The 13585-nt window shown below is 35.1% G+C and overlaps 1 protein-coding gene across 3 annotated transcripts; it reads right to left on the bottom strand.

The window, feature by feature from the left end:
• On the bottom strand, positions 1-13585 carry LOC132309058 (uncharacterized). 3 transcript variants are annotated; one of them, XM_059807412.1, is made up of 4 exons: positions 13206-13585; positions 12907-13047; positions 12623-12813; positions 1-309 (listed from the first exon to the last, which is right to left on the bottom strand). In XM_059807412.1, the coding sequence occupies exons 1-3, from the start codon at positions 13497-13499 to the stop codon at positions 12625-12627; spliced, it is 624 nt and encodes a 207-aa protein (XP_059663395.1). In that variant the 5' UTR covers positions 13500-13585; the 3' UTR covers positions 1-309; positions 12623-12624. The 3 variants fall into 3 exon arrangements, with proteins under 3 accessions (XP_059663395.1, XP_059663407.1, XP_059663400.1); XM_059807424.1 differs by lacking the exon at positions 1-309 and adding an exon at positions 4200-4367; XM_059807417.1 differs by lacking the exon at positions 1-309 and having other exon boundaries at positions 11733-12813.

Consider the following 13585-nt stretch of genomic DNA (forward strand, 5'->3'; position numbering starts at 1 on the left):
TAAAACAAAATGTGTTTGAAATATATAAATATTTTTATATAATTATAGAGCAAAAATTTTCACCAATTATGATGATTCGGTCATTTTTCTTCTAATTATAAATATTTTTTCAGTCCTTTGCTCTAACCAATTTATCTGAACCACAGTTTTCTTCATGGAATAGCGCCCTACCTTACCACTTGACTAGTCAGGAAAAAAGCCCTCTCGACTTGACTAAGAAAATCAAATAGAAAGTGTCTCGCCTTTTCATTAAGCTTTCAAGCAGCTCTTTCAACTGCCGTCTAATCCGCACCCGCACCCGCACATACACTGCACAAAGAGCATAAAAATATAAAATAAAAGAAATCATGTAAACAGAGTGGGTAGAGATAAGTCATAGAAATCAAATAAATAAATAAAAACAAAAGATAGAAAGAGGAGAGAGAAAGAGGTGAAAGGCACCCTTCCTTTTTAGGTTGCAGGTCTCAGCAGAAAACAGGAGAGTACGCACGTAGTACAGAAGAAGAGAAAATTAGTTAATGAGACAGCTAGGGTTTATATATATACCAATTAGTAACATGCAAAGCACATCCCATATCATCAATCCATGTTGGTCAACACTCCAGCAATCCAATCATACCAGCATTCCAGTATTGAAGCATTTCCAAAAAGTGCACTAGCCACCTAGCCTATACTGATACAACAATTACTGGTTTTTTTGGCAATTCTTTCAACAGGTGATATGAAAAAGAAAAAAAAAAGGTTTTTACCAATTTGGATTTGATCTGTGACAGATTCTGTGTATTGTCATATTGATAGTGTTATGATGTTTATATTTTTCATGTAAATGGTTTTATTCCTTGTTAAAAATTTAAAATTTCAAAGGGTATCTGCCCCAATAACATAATCTCTATCCTGAGTCCAGGTATAGTAAAATTGTGTTCAGTAATATATAAATAAGAAATTAACTTTTTGTTTAATGGTCCCTTGTAAAAAAATATGACCAACTATAAGTTTTTTGGACTTTTTATATTTGAGCTCAAATGTGCAATATCTTGCATTTTTTCATAAATATTTTTTTTTATAATTAAAACACACTATTTAAAGATGGGAAAATTATACCATTCCACTAAAAGCATTTGGTCATTTTTTTTTATATAAGTGATTTGTTGTTAATCTTGAGTTAAGATGAACATGTCTTTGCATGAGTCAATATGTCAAAAGTTACTTTTTTAATATATATAAGTTGATTTGTTATTATTTTTGAGTTAAATTCCAAAAAAAATATAATATAATATAATATATATATATATATACACACACACACGTTGGGCTCACCAGTGGATTATTTTTTAATATTATCGGTAATTAGAAAGATAAAAAAATAAAATAAAAAATAAAGAACTTCATACAAATTGATATGTTAACTCAACATTAATAACAAATTATCAAATGGGCAATAATGGAGTTGGTACAAACTCTCATTCCAAATGAAAGGCCAGGTGTTCGAACCTCTATGGAGATATGTTTAATGTTTCAAAAAATAAAAAATTAACAATCAACTTATAAAAAATGCAAGATATTGCACATTTGAGTTCAAATATAAAAAGTCCAAAAGAAGTCATATTTTTTCTTTTTTAATTTACAAGCCTACCAAAGGAAGGTTCAAACATACAGACAGCCAAATTGTAGAAGTTTTAATTAAGAATCCACATGGAAGGCTCAACAACAGAGTCAAGCAGAAGTTTTAAAACATCAAGTAAATGAAAAGCAGTAGTAAAGTAGAAGTTTTAAAGCAGTAATCATTACCAAGGTGGACCAAGTGTTATTGAAGTATGACAACAGCATTACGTAGTTAATAATATACATATATACGGCTCGGTTCCCACGGGTTTAGAATTAGAATCGAACAGTAAGTCTGCGGTTCTAGTCAGTTCCAGATTTTTAAAATCAATATCGAAACCTCAGTTCGATTCAATTCCATGGTTTTTTTATGCACCCTCTAGAGAATAGGGAACAAAGAGTTATTTTTTTTAGAAAATTATTACTAAACATAATCTTACAACAATTATTTCAAACAAGGAGGTGGTTTAAATTTTGATGAAATGACCATGCTTAATAAAATATAAATATAAATATAAAAAAAGTATTAGCCATACCAATTTTAGTTAATTAGTTGTTTGGATGAGAGCCAACTCCTAAAAACAGAATTAGCAAAAGAAAGAGGAGACGTAGTAGGAGGAAAACGGTTTGTGTGTATGCCTGAGTGTGATGGTACGCGTACAATGTGTGCGCGTGGGGAATATGCATGGTGTGCTTACCAACAGTGGATATTACGTACTCCTCGTTTCCAAAAAAAAAAATTCATCTCTCTTTTGGACTTTTCCAAAATAAATATTCACTCTCCTTTCTCAAACAATATATTTTACATCTTTATATATGTATCTTATGAGTTTAAAATTTTAAATTTGAATATTCAAAACTTAGTAATTAACAATCAGTGACTTAACGATACCAAACTTCTACTTACTAAAGAAAAATCAGGAGTAAAAACCCGTGTGAGTTAAAAAAAAAAAAAAAAAAAAAAAAAAAAAACAAATCAATAACTTTTTCAATGAGATAATACGTGACTTACGTGTCTCTTAAAAATTTCTACTGGAAATTTTTTTTTCGGAGAGGGAGAGAATTAATTAGTGACCACTATATTAACGACTGTCCAAAGGAAATAATTACTCCTAGTTCACAGTTGAGTGTGTGCGTATAAAAGTCACCTGCTTCCAACAGTGTGTTGTATTATAATCTAATTAACAATAATACCAATTAATAACTACCTGAGTCTCACAAAAAAAAAAAAAAAAGTATACATTTTTACTTTTAAGTGTCTCAAAATAGCTTAAAATAAGACCTCACGTGAACTACCATAAAAATGTATATTTGAAAATTCCATTCAATCATTCACTATCACTATAATAAAAAGGATTAAAAACAATACTATTAAAAAGAAGTTACCAAATCAATTATATTTATGCTAATCCAAAAAAAAATTTAGTGAATGGCCCTTAACTTCCTCCATAGTCAAAGATCAGACCCCAATTTGCCAAATAATAATCTGTCAGTTAGAGAAAAGATTAAAGTCTATAAAAAAATTAGAGGGATTTTTTTATATACTATCATCTAAAAAAATACAAGACAAACATAAGACGCAATGATTGATTGATGATAGTAGGGCTGCAACTTGGGCGGGCTAACCCAGCCCAACCCAAGCCCAATCCGAAAATTTGAAATTTGGACTTTAAGTTCCCAAATCGGGCTTATGTTCGGGTTGTATTTTGTCAAAACCCAAACATATTCGGATTGGGTTCGGGCTCAACCCGAACCCAAAATAAATATATATATATATATATTTTTTTTTTCATTTTTTTCTCTCCTCTCTCTTCCGTCATCCCATGTAAACTGAAAGATCTGGGTTTTGATTTTTTGACTAATTTGAAATTATATGCCGATATGGGTTTTGAACTTTTGATTCTTGCAGACAGATGGGTTTTGAAATATATAGGTTTTGAAGTTCTAATTCTTGTAGATTTTGTAATTTGCAGAGGGAGAGAGAGAGAGAGCAAGTTCAGAGAGAACAGAGATGGAGGTGATTGGGGAGGCTAAAATGATTTGCCCTAAAAATAATATATATATATATATATATATATATATATATTTCCAAAAAATAAAGAAAATTTAAAAAAATCGCAACCCGTCAACCCGACCCAACCCGTCCAAAAATATTCGAACTTGATTATGACCATAACCCATATTAGGTACAATTCGAGTTGGCCCAACCCACTCAGATTCGGGTTGAGGTTGTTGGGTTGAAACTGGACTGGGCTGGGCAAGCCCAACTTGCAACCCTATCGATGAGTGGGAAGGTGAGTTAGATGCACCCCTGCCATGTCACATGGTATGGCGGATATAAATAAAAATGCATTTATTTGATTTGGTACTTAGCATCAGCATTTAACTAGTAAGTGATAATATTTAGTCAAAAGGGAAGCGCCGAATAGGAAGCTTCCAGATTTGATTCTCCCTTTTTGGAGGGACAATCTCTTTACTTTTCAAGGAAGAAGCTGTATCTCTTTGCTCTACACATATCAATCTTTCTTTGTGAGGTTAAATCGGTCTGAAGTAATAAGAAACCAAACAATTAAATTTTTGTAAAGTTCTAGTACTCCATGTTTCTTGTTACAAATAAAAATTTGCATAAAAGATGTCTATAAGCCTTGCAGACAGGAAAGATATGAAATAGATAGATAATTGTGCCCAATTGCCTTATCTTCTAAACCATAGGCGTATACGCGCTTGGATGACTGCTCTTCTCTACAAGAGTAACAAGAGGCATCCTGAAGGGGCCATACACCAAACAAGGACCAAAGGGAGAAAAAAAAAAACAGAAGAGAGGAAAACTGTAAAGACTGCAAAGAACGCGAGGGCCAAAATAAAGCAGAAAAAACACCACCAAAGAGGCATCAGACCACAAAAATAATGCACTTAATTTGCTTTTACAAATTAAAAATAGGCAAGTAATTTACATTTGGTTTTGGATTGCACTTAATTTGCTTTTACAATTTTGAGACAAGGAGGGTAGATTAGGAATATTAAAAAAATTAGTACATTAAATTTTGAATTGGAACAATTATTTTAACACAATTAAAAGTAAAATATATACACTTTTTGTGTACCTGAGGTAGTTATTTATTGGTATTATTGTTAATTAGATTATAATACAACCCCACATTGGAAACAGGTGACTTTTACATGCACAGTGAACTACGAGTAAGTGTTTCTATTGGACAGTTGTTAGGGTACCCCCAGAGGTTTCGGTCAACGCCACTCCACGGACGTCAACGGATTTTTTTACCATAAAAGTGCATTGACACCCCTTCAGACTACTGGTATCAAATAATGACCAGCTTGCCCTTTGACTTGTCAACATGCACTCGTGAAATGACCCATTTAACCATCTAACTAAATCCCATTTCACTTGGGAACCAAAAGCCACCACAACCACCACCACAACACCCGACACCATCGCCACAACACCAGACATAACACACATTTACAGGCCAAATCATATACGCACACCAAACAGACACCACGACCACCGCCACCACAACACCCAGACAGCACCGCCGCCACCACAACACTACCGATCATGTTTATACCATCATCTCCATTTCACAACTCTATTATATGTTCACGATTAACAAAAAAGCACTATTACATCAATATTGAACCCTGATATCTGATTTTTTTAATTCTCTGTTCGTTCAACTGAGGCTCTCATTTGTTTTATTCTTGGACATAGTTTGTTATATATTCAATAGTAATAATGACCATATTGCCAGTATGTCTAATCTTAGTCTAATCTCAACTCTCTCGGAAAATCACTCTATATGTTATATACATTAACACACACAAACACACATGTATATTGCAGATTTTATAGGTAGCATGAATGCCTTGATTTCACAAACATTTTGGTTTATTCAAATGTTATGTTTGGGAGCACTGAATCGGTGTCTTTAATTTGAAATTGGAGGAAGTTGAGTTCAAAATTATACTAAATTTTCTTCAATCCCAAATTTTAAAACACCGATTCGGTACCACCAAACATAACAAAAGTTATTTTCAATTGTGTTCTCAAACACATCCATATCTCTTCTTCTTTTCTTTATTCTTTTTTCTTTTTTTTTTTTTTTTTTTTTTTTTGGCCCACTAAGAACATATTGTATATAACGAGTGTATTTACTTTAACAAACTTTTTATTTCTATTTTCTCAGAGAGGTCATTCAAACCCCTTCTATTTCATGCTTTGCATAAATTCTGAAAAGGTTAGCCTGTGATTTTTCTTCCCCCATTTCTCTTCTGCTTAGATTTCTTGGCCTTCTTATTGGATTTTCTTTATTTTTTTTGGTTGAATTCTTGTTGTCCTACTAGGAATTTCAAAATTCGGGGATGACTCAGTGGAATTCATAGAAGTACGTACTCTCTTCATTATTGGATTCAAAATTTCCCTCTTCCTCCACCAAGGTGGGATGGTTTTGGTTTGGATTTAGAGGGGCGTGGATCAGCATTGTTGATGCTTGGGATGTACATGTGTTTTTTAACTTCCAAAGGACAATTCTCCATCTTTGAAATGGAAAGAAGTCGGGCTTCAGGTTGGGAATTAGCAGTTGTGGGGAGTGATTAAGCTTCTGGCAAAGCTTACTTATTTTATTTTATTTTTCAGTTTGATGGCTGATTTGAGTTGCGAGATGGTGAAGAGTTTTGGGTGGTTTGAGTGGGAGTGGTTTAGGGCGATTGTGGTCTCCTCTTCCTTAGTTGGGACTGCCTTTGGGAGTTTCCTCTAGGAGGGTAGGCAGTTAGGACCCGGTGATTAATAGGGTATGAGAAGAGATTGGCAGGATGAAAAAAATAGTATCTTTCAAAAAGGGGGAAGGTCACTCTTATTAAGAGTACTCTCTCGTCCATTCCCGCTTATTTTTTATCCTTGTTTCAAATCCCATGCTCTATTGCTGAAAAGGATTGAAAAAATTCAAAGGGACTTTCTATAGGGTGGAAGAGGAGAGGAGTTCAATTACCATGTTGTTAATTGAGAGCAAGTTTGCAAACCTCTTAAGCTAAGGCGGTTTAGGCATTCGAAAGTTGGTCCCTTTTAATAGAGCTTTATTAGGAAAATGGTTATGGAGATTTGGCAGAGAAAGACATCGTCAGTGGAGAAGGGTTGTCTAGTGTCGCTTTAGGGAGGAGAGTGGTGGCTGGTCCTCTTGTCCAATTTCTGTCACGGGAGGCGTTGGCGTATGGAAATTCATTCGGAAGGGGTGGGATGTTTTTTCCTCACACATTAGATTCAAGGTTCGTGATGGTAGGCGTGTACAATTTTGGGAAGATTTATGGTGTGGAGATCAATTGTTGTCTTATTCCTTTCCCAGACTTTACAATATTGCCGAAAATAAGCATGTTTGCGTAGTTGACTATTATTAGCTTAATAGCAATGGGGTTACGTGGGATGTGCGTTTTAGACGTTCTTTTTAGGATTGGGAGATGGAAGAAGCATGCGTTTTTTTGGAAGTGCTATATCAACAGAAAGATGTTGGCAAAGGTTGTAATGACATTTTGTGTGTCCCTTCCGCCTATGGTAGATATGGTGTAAGATCCATGTTCTTGTGTTTATCCAATTTCGTTGGTCATGACTTCCCATGGAAAACTATTTGGCGCTCTAAGGCTCCACTCAGAGTCGCATTTTTGTTTCGACAGCCACCTAGGGAAAGATTTTGATGTTGGATAATCTGAGAAAGAGAGGTAACACTATTGTTAATTGGTGCTGTCTTTGAAAAACAGATGGTGAGTCGATGGATCACATTCTTATGCACTATCATGTGGCATACGATTGTTGAAATCTCATCTTCAGCATTTTTGGCGTTCAGTGGGTAATTCCTCAATCCTCCATACGACTAATTAACGCATGGAGAAGATGCCCAGTCAAAGGTCATGTTCGTGACTATTGGAGGATTGTTCCATATTGTGTTTGGTGGTGTATATGGAGAGAGAGAAATAGCAGAAATTTTGAAGGAAAAGAATCGTTATTGGCTAATTTAAAAATCCATATTCTCCGTTCTCTTTTCTGTTATGTAAGAGGAAACATTTGCTCCTCAACTGATGACAAATCGGGTTCATCTTTGGATTGGATTTCGTCAAAACCTATACATGTTCGGGTTGGGCTCGGGCTCAACCCAAACCCAACCCAAAACCAAAAATTAAAAATTCTTTTTTTTTTTTTTCTTTTCTCCTCTCTCTCCTCTCTCTTCTTTCTCTTTCTCTCTCAGCCGCCGTCCACGCCACTGCCGCTGCCGTCGTCCCTCGGCCTCAGCCGCTGATCAGCCGCCGCCGTAGTCCCTCAGCCACTAATCCACCGCCATCTCTCTGTCACTTCTTATTTAAGAGAAAATTAAAAAAAAAAAAAAAAAAAACTTTGGTTTTTTATTGCCTCACGGATCAGACTGTTAATTTGTAACCCTACTTTATGGTCTCCAACTTAGCAGTTTATATGTGAAAAACTTCCGAAAGATATTCTAGAACAGCATGTCCTGTTTATGGACCCAGTTCTTGCTACAGGTAACTGTATATATTTGTAATTCTTTGGAGAATATATATATTATTGAATAACATTTCTTCACTTTTTTCTCCTTTTCCATTTCCAGTATCTACATAATATTATTATTATTATTATTATCTTTAAAATATACGCCAATCACTATATTGTGCAAAAATAGGTTTGGGGAAGGAGGACAAGTCACATCGTGACGATTTTTTCTTTCATGGACATCTGACATTGAGAAAATTTCTCTCCTTTGTTTCCATGATATATGAAAATTATATATCTGAAATATATGGGTTTTGAACTTTTGATTCTTGCAGATATATCTGAAATATATGAGTTTTGAACTTCTGATTCTTGACGATTTTGTAGTTTGTAGTTGCAGAGAAAGAGGGAGAGTTGAGAATGAGACCTGGAGGCAATTGGGGAGGCTGAAATGATTTGCCCTAAATTTTTTTTTTTTTTTTTTAATAATAACATAATCAAATAAAATATATATATATATATATATATATATATAAATTTTCAAAAAAAAATATTATTTAAAAAAAAAAAACTCAACCCGCCCAACCCGACCGGCCCGAAAATATTCGAGCTGGGTTTTGACCATAACCCATGTTTTGTACAATTCGGGCTGACCCAACCCAACCTGATTCGAGTTGAGGTTGGGTTGGGACTGGGATGGGTTGGGCCAACCCAACTTGCAGCCCTATCTATTGGTCCTTGGGTTCATTCTTCGTTTTGTGTATTAGGGACGCATTCCCCTTTTGAACACTTTTCTAATAAATTATTACTTATAAAAAAAATTAAAAAATAAAAATTTATCCTGTGTATCCACTATAGTTCAGGAACCATGCAAATTACTCCTACTAGAGGTCTGAAGCAGGTGACCCCTCGTTTCCATTCCTTTTCTTAATGATTGCAGATAATTTATTATTAGCTCTTTCAAAAGCTAACCACAAGAACATGATGACTGGAATGACAATTTGAATGGGAGCTCAAACAGTGGATCATCAGAATTGCTGATAATAGTTTACTATTTTGCAAATCTGTGGAAGGGATAAAATAATAAACTTGAAGAAAATATTGGAGGAGTATGGTACTACTTCTGGACAACAAATCATTTTGACAAATCATCAATGCACTTCAAACCCAATCTAATGAAAGGGAAAGACAGAAACTGATGAAAGTTTTTGGTATTTCACAAGAGGGGTTGTCTGAGAAGTACATTGGCTTACATTTTGTTATTTAAAGGAAAAATATAGAGATTTTGAGATACCACATAACAATGGCTTCCTACATAAAAGGTTGAAAGGAAAACATCATGTCATCTTGGGCAGGGTAGCGCTACTAAAATTTGTATTAGCAATTCAAACTTCCAACTCAAATACAAAGTTTATTAAAAGCTTTGATGAACAAGTTTTTGTAGAGTAGCAATGATGGAAATTGGAAAACACATTGGATGGCATGGGACAACTATGCTCTCAAAGGTTCTTGATTAGGAATTGCAAAAGAGGCAGCTATGGGACACGCTTCCCTGAACCCTATCCTGTTCCATTTGAAAATACAGCAGCCCGCCCCAATCCCGGGTTATCATCAAAAAAAATGAACAAGTCATCATATAACAGGGGAAGAAAATTGAAACACAATACCTTAGATAGATTTTGCTGAACTCGTAGATCTAGAGACAGATATGTTGAAGGGAGGCAAATAGTTGGCATACAGATGTAGAGCCCAAGAGGGAAAAAAAATGACCATGAGGAAAGAGAAGATGGAGAGAGAGGGAGTCAGAGATCATGAAATGTGAATCGTTAAGAGGAGAGGCTTGAGTAAAAGGCAAGGTCATATGAGCTTAAATTTTGTAACGAAAACCCAGAGATACACACACACACACACACACAAGGCATAGCATAAGTGCAACTAAGTACTTCCGTAATATAAACAAGGCATGGTGGGGCGGACTACTACTAAAACCGATCCTACCCCAAACCTAGTAGGCCCAGGGTTACCCTCCATTTACCTAAACCCACTCCTATTCCATTCAAAAGCTTTCCATACCCGCCCCTTTAGGGGTGGGGTTTGACGGAACCCAACTGGTCTGATCATTTTGCCATCCCTATTATCGAGGAGTGGGGTTTAGGGTAGACCTGTAAACGGGTCAGATTCGGACCGGATTAGTACTGATCCGATCCGATAAGGCTATGTTCGATCCAATCCGATCCGATAATCCAACGGATATTTTGTAAATCAATTCATATCCGATTTGTTAATAAACGGATATCCAATCCGATAATTCAATCCGATCCAATAAGGGGGTGTGTGTACAATTTTTTTAAAATATATATATATTATGTCAAAAGAGAATAAAAATAATAAATAAAACATGAAAAAGAAAATTATATCTTTTATTCTTTGTTAAAGAATAAAAATTTCGAAATAAGAAAAAATAAAGAGAGTGAAGAAAGATAGGAGAAAATAATGAAATATTTTGATAATATATAAATATTATAAATTATAAGATTAAATTATATATGCTTAATGTATTATAATCCATATCTGATTTGTTTAGGTAATGGGTTATCAGATTCGGATTGTTAACGGGCTATCGGATTAAATCTTCAATCCATAACCGAGTTATTGGTTCGGATTCGGATCAAAATCCGATCCATTGACAGGTCTAGTTTAGGGATCTGAAAGCAATTCAAATTCGCTATTCTAGGTAAACGAGGCTGGAGGTTGCAAGTTGAAAGCAAAGGTTTATTATATACATTTATAGAAGCAAATATTTCCCAAATTCCAGTTATATGGAGGCCAAGGGTACAACTCCTATGGCATGCAAGTATTCTTGCTAATAGAAAGGTATTGGAGAAGGGGATAATTTGGAAGATAGCTAACAAGAGGACTGGGTGTCAGTCATAAATGGGTACATGATGAAGGTGAACTCAGATTGCTTTAAAAAACTGATAATCTGGATTCTGTTAGCTTTCTGGCTGATTTTATAAACACTGATACTATGACTTGGAAGGAAATTTTGGTGAACAGACTAACCAATTGCATAATTAGTGAAAAGAATTTGAAGATCCCTTTTAAGTAAGAGCAGTAAAGAGGACCATTGGAGTTTGGGCTATTCTACAGATAGAAAATACTCTGTTATCAAGTAAACCTCAGTGCAGTACAAGAAAATATAAAGTTCTAGTAGTACGGAGCACCGTAGCATTAAGCATAATTTTGTTGGTTTCAGAAGAGAGTCTGGGATTAAAAATGAAGGAAAAAATTGAACACTTCCTATGAAGGGCAGCAATAAAGAACTACCAGTGCATGATCTACTGCAGGGCAGAGGAATGGCTCTGGATGATACGTGCAGGGTATGTGAGGGAGAGAGTTAATTGATGTATCTGAGGCTGGCTTAATTGATATTATAGTAAAGACAACTTAGTAAATCAGTTTCAAATAGTAGAAGAGGGATTTCTAGAAAGAGGAAGTCAATGAAAGCTGAGAAGTAGAATAATGGGGATCCGATTACGAAAGACGTTTGAAATGTCATAGAATGGATGTGTTGAAAAAAAAAGGTTATGAAAAGACACGAATTTGAGTGTTGTGTTCTTCCTTTCTTTTCTTTTATTTATTTTTTTTTTTTTTCTTTGCTAAGTAGTGTTGTGTTCTTTCTTTTAAATAGAGATTGATTGATATTTATTTATAAGTAACATATTGAAGTGTTTTCCAAGTAGAAAGAAAGAACAATTGCAAGACCCAAAAACCTTTCTAAGTAATGTGTTCTACTGTTGGTAGGTAACACATAATGTCAAAAATGAAAAAAATATCATTTGATATGTTGAAACAAGGATGTTTCCCATGCCTTCTATTATTGGTTGACATAATGAGTTACTAATACAAGACTCGGAGTTGTCACCCTACGGTGAGTCACATTTATCATATATCCAAAGGCAACCAAGTAGCATGTGAACTACATTCAAAGGTAAGACTAGTTTGGGCCAACTAGCATGTGGGCTATATTCACAGCCACCCTATGGTGAGAATGTTTTGATGTTAGCGGTTAATGTGCGAATATCGGTGGCTGTGTGACTATAGGGCTCTTCGCTTGGGTTTTGGGGACCAACAACGAACAACAACCGTGGACTGATGGAAGCAGCAACGATGCCTTCGCTACTGGTTTGAAGGTTGATATGGGGTTACAATTATGGTAAATTATTAGTGTCAGTGGTCAATTTGGCGGTGAAATTATGTATTCAAATAAAATTCTCCATTCTCTCTCTCTCTCACATGGGTAACCAAGCCTAATGCACCACTAAACACAACAATGATTACAAAATTAAAGTGGACTCAGTTGCCTGATTTATTGGTACCGGTAAGCTCAACTATCAATGCAATAGCTACAAAGCAAGTTATGTGATTCTACACCAAAAGCTCATTAAAGTCCCCAAGTTTAGTAAGTAAATCAAAGTGGAATTGTTATCAATTTTGGAAAATTAATTTTACCTTCATACAATAGCGCGTTTAGGGATACAAGAGAGGACCTCTACATCTGTAATTCCCCTCAACACTTTAGCTTGAAAGATTTGAGGCTCGCCACTTTTACCATCCTTTGCCTCAAAGGTTATATAATAAAGAATACCAGTAAGGATCTCTGTATTTGCCTTGATAACCCTCACAAACTCATAATCTGACTCCTACAAAAAATAAATAAATAAATAAGAAGAAATTAAAAGAAGAAGAAATGAAAAATGAACATTAAAGGTGACCAAAAAAAAAGTGCCTCATACTTTTGCTTTATTGTAGGATTGCAAAGCTCTCTTTGAGTGGTTGCTGATCCTCTCGAGGGTTTCCTTATCCTTGCTGAGTCCGCGAACTGGCGTTATCATACATAATGCGAAGGCTTTGGGGAAGTACGGAACAGAAAAGCCCTATACGATAGAATGTGTTAGATTAGATTATATATATATATATATATATATATATATATATGCATGTATATATACATAAAAATCAAAATACAAATGCTAAATCCAATGTATTAGAAGAATGGAATTGAGTAGAGATCGAAAGGAGAGGAGACACATACATCGGTGGCTTTAGCCCTTGCGTTGTAAATGTGGGACTCTTTCCTGGTGATTTCGTGATAGCCATCATCACCGTATTCGACTTCCTCATCTTCATAGTGTAAAACTTCCTTTTCTTCGCCATCACTATCACTATCATCACCGGAGACATAATCAAAAGAATCATCGAACCTCACATCCTTCTTGCAATCATATTCATTGAGCTTCTGTTTCTCCTCTATTGGTGATTCAAAAACGATTGGAACAGAACCAGGAACAGAACCAAAATCAGAACCAGCAGCACAAAAACAAGCCATACCTAAAGGAAAAACCCTAACACCGCCGCAGGTATTATATAATATTTAATATTGCTTTCTCGCGAATTGATGAGTATTTATTATTT

Source organism: Cornus florida, unplaced genomic scaffold (assembly GCF_030987335.1).
Source record: "Cornus florida cultivar Cherokee Brave unplaced genomic scaffold, ASM3098733v1 CherokeeBrave_3.0.0_Hap2_Chr01, whole genome shotgun sequence".
Classification (NCBI taxonomy): Eukaryota; Viridiplantae; Streptophyta; class Magnoliopsida; order Cornales; family Cornaceae; genus Cornus; species Cornus florida.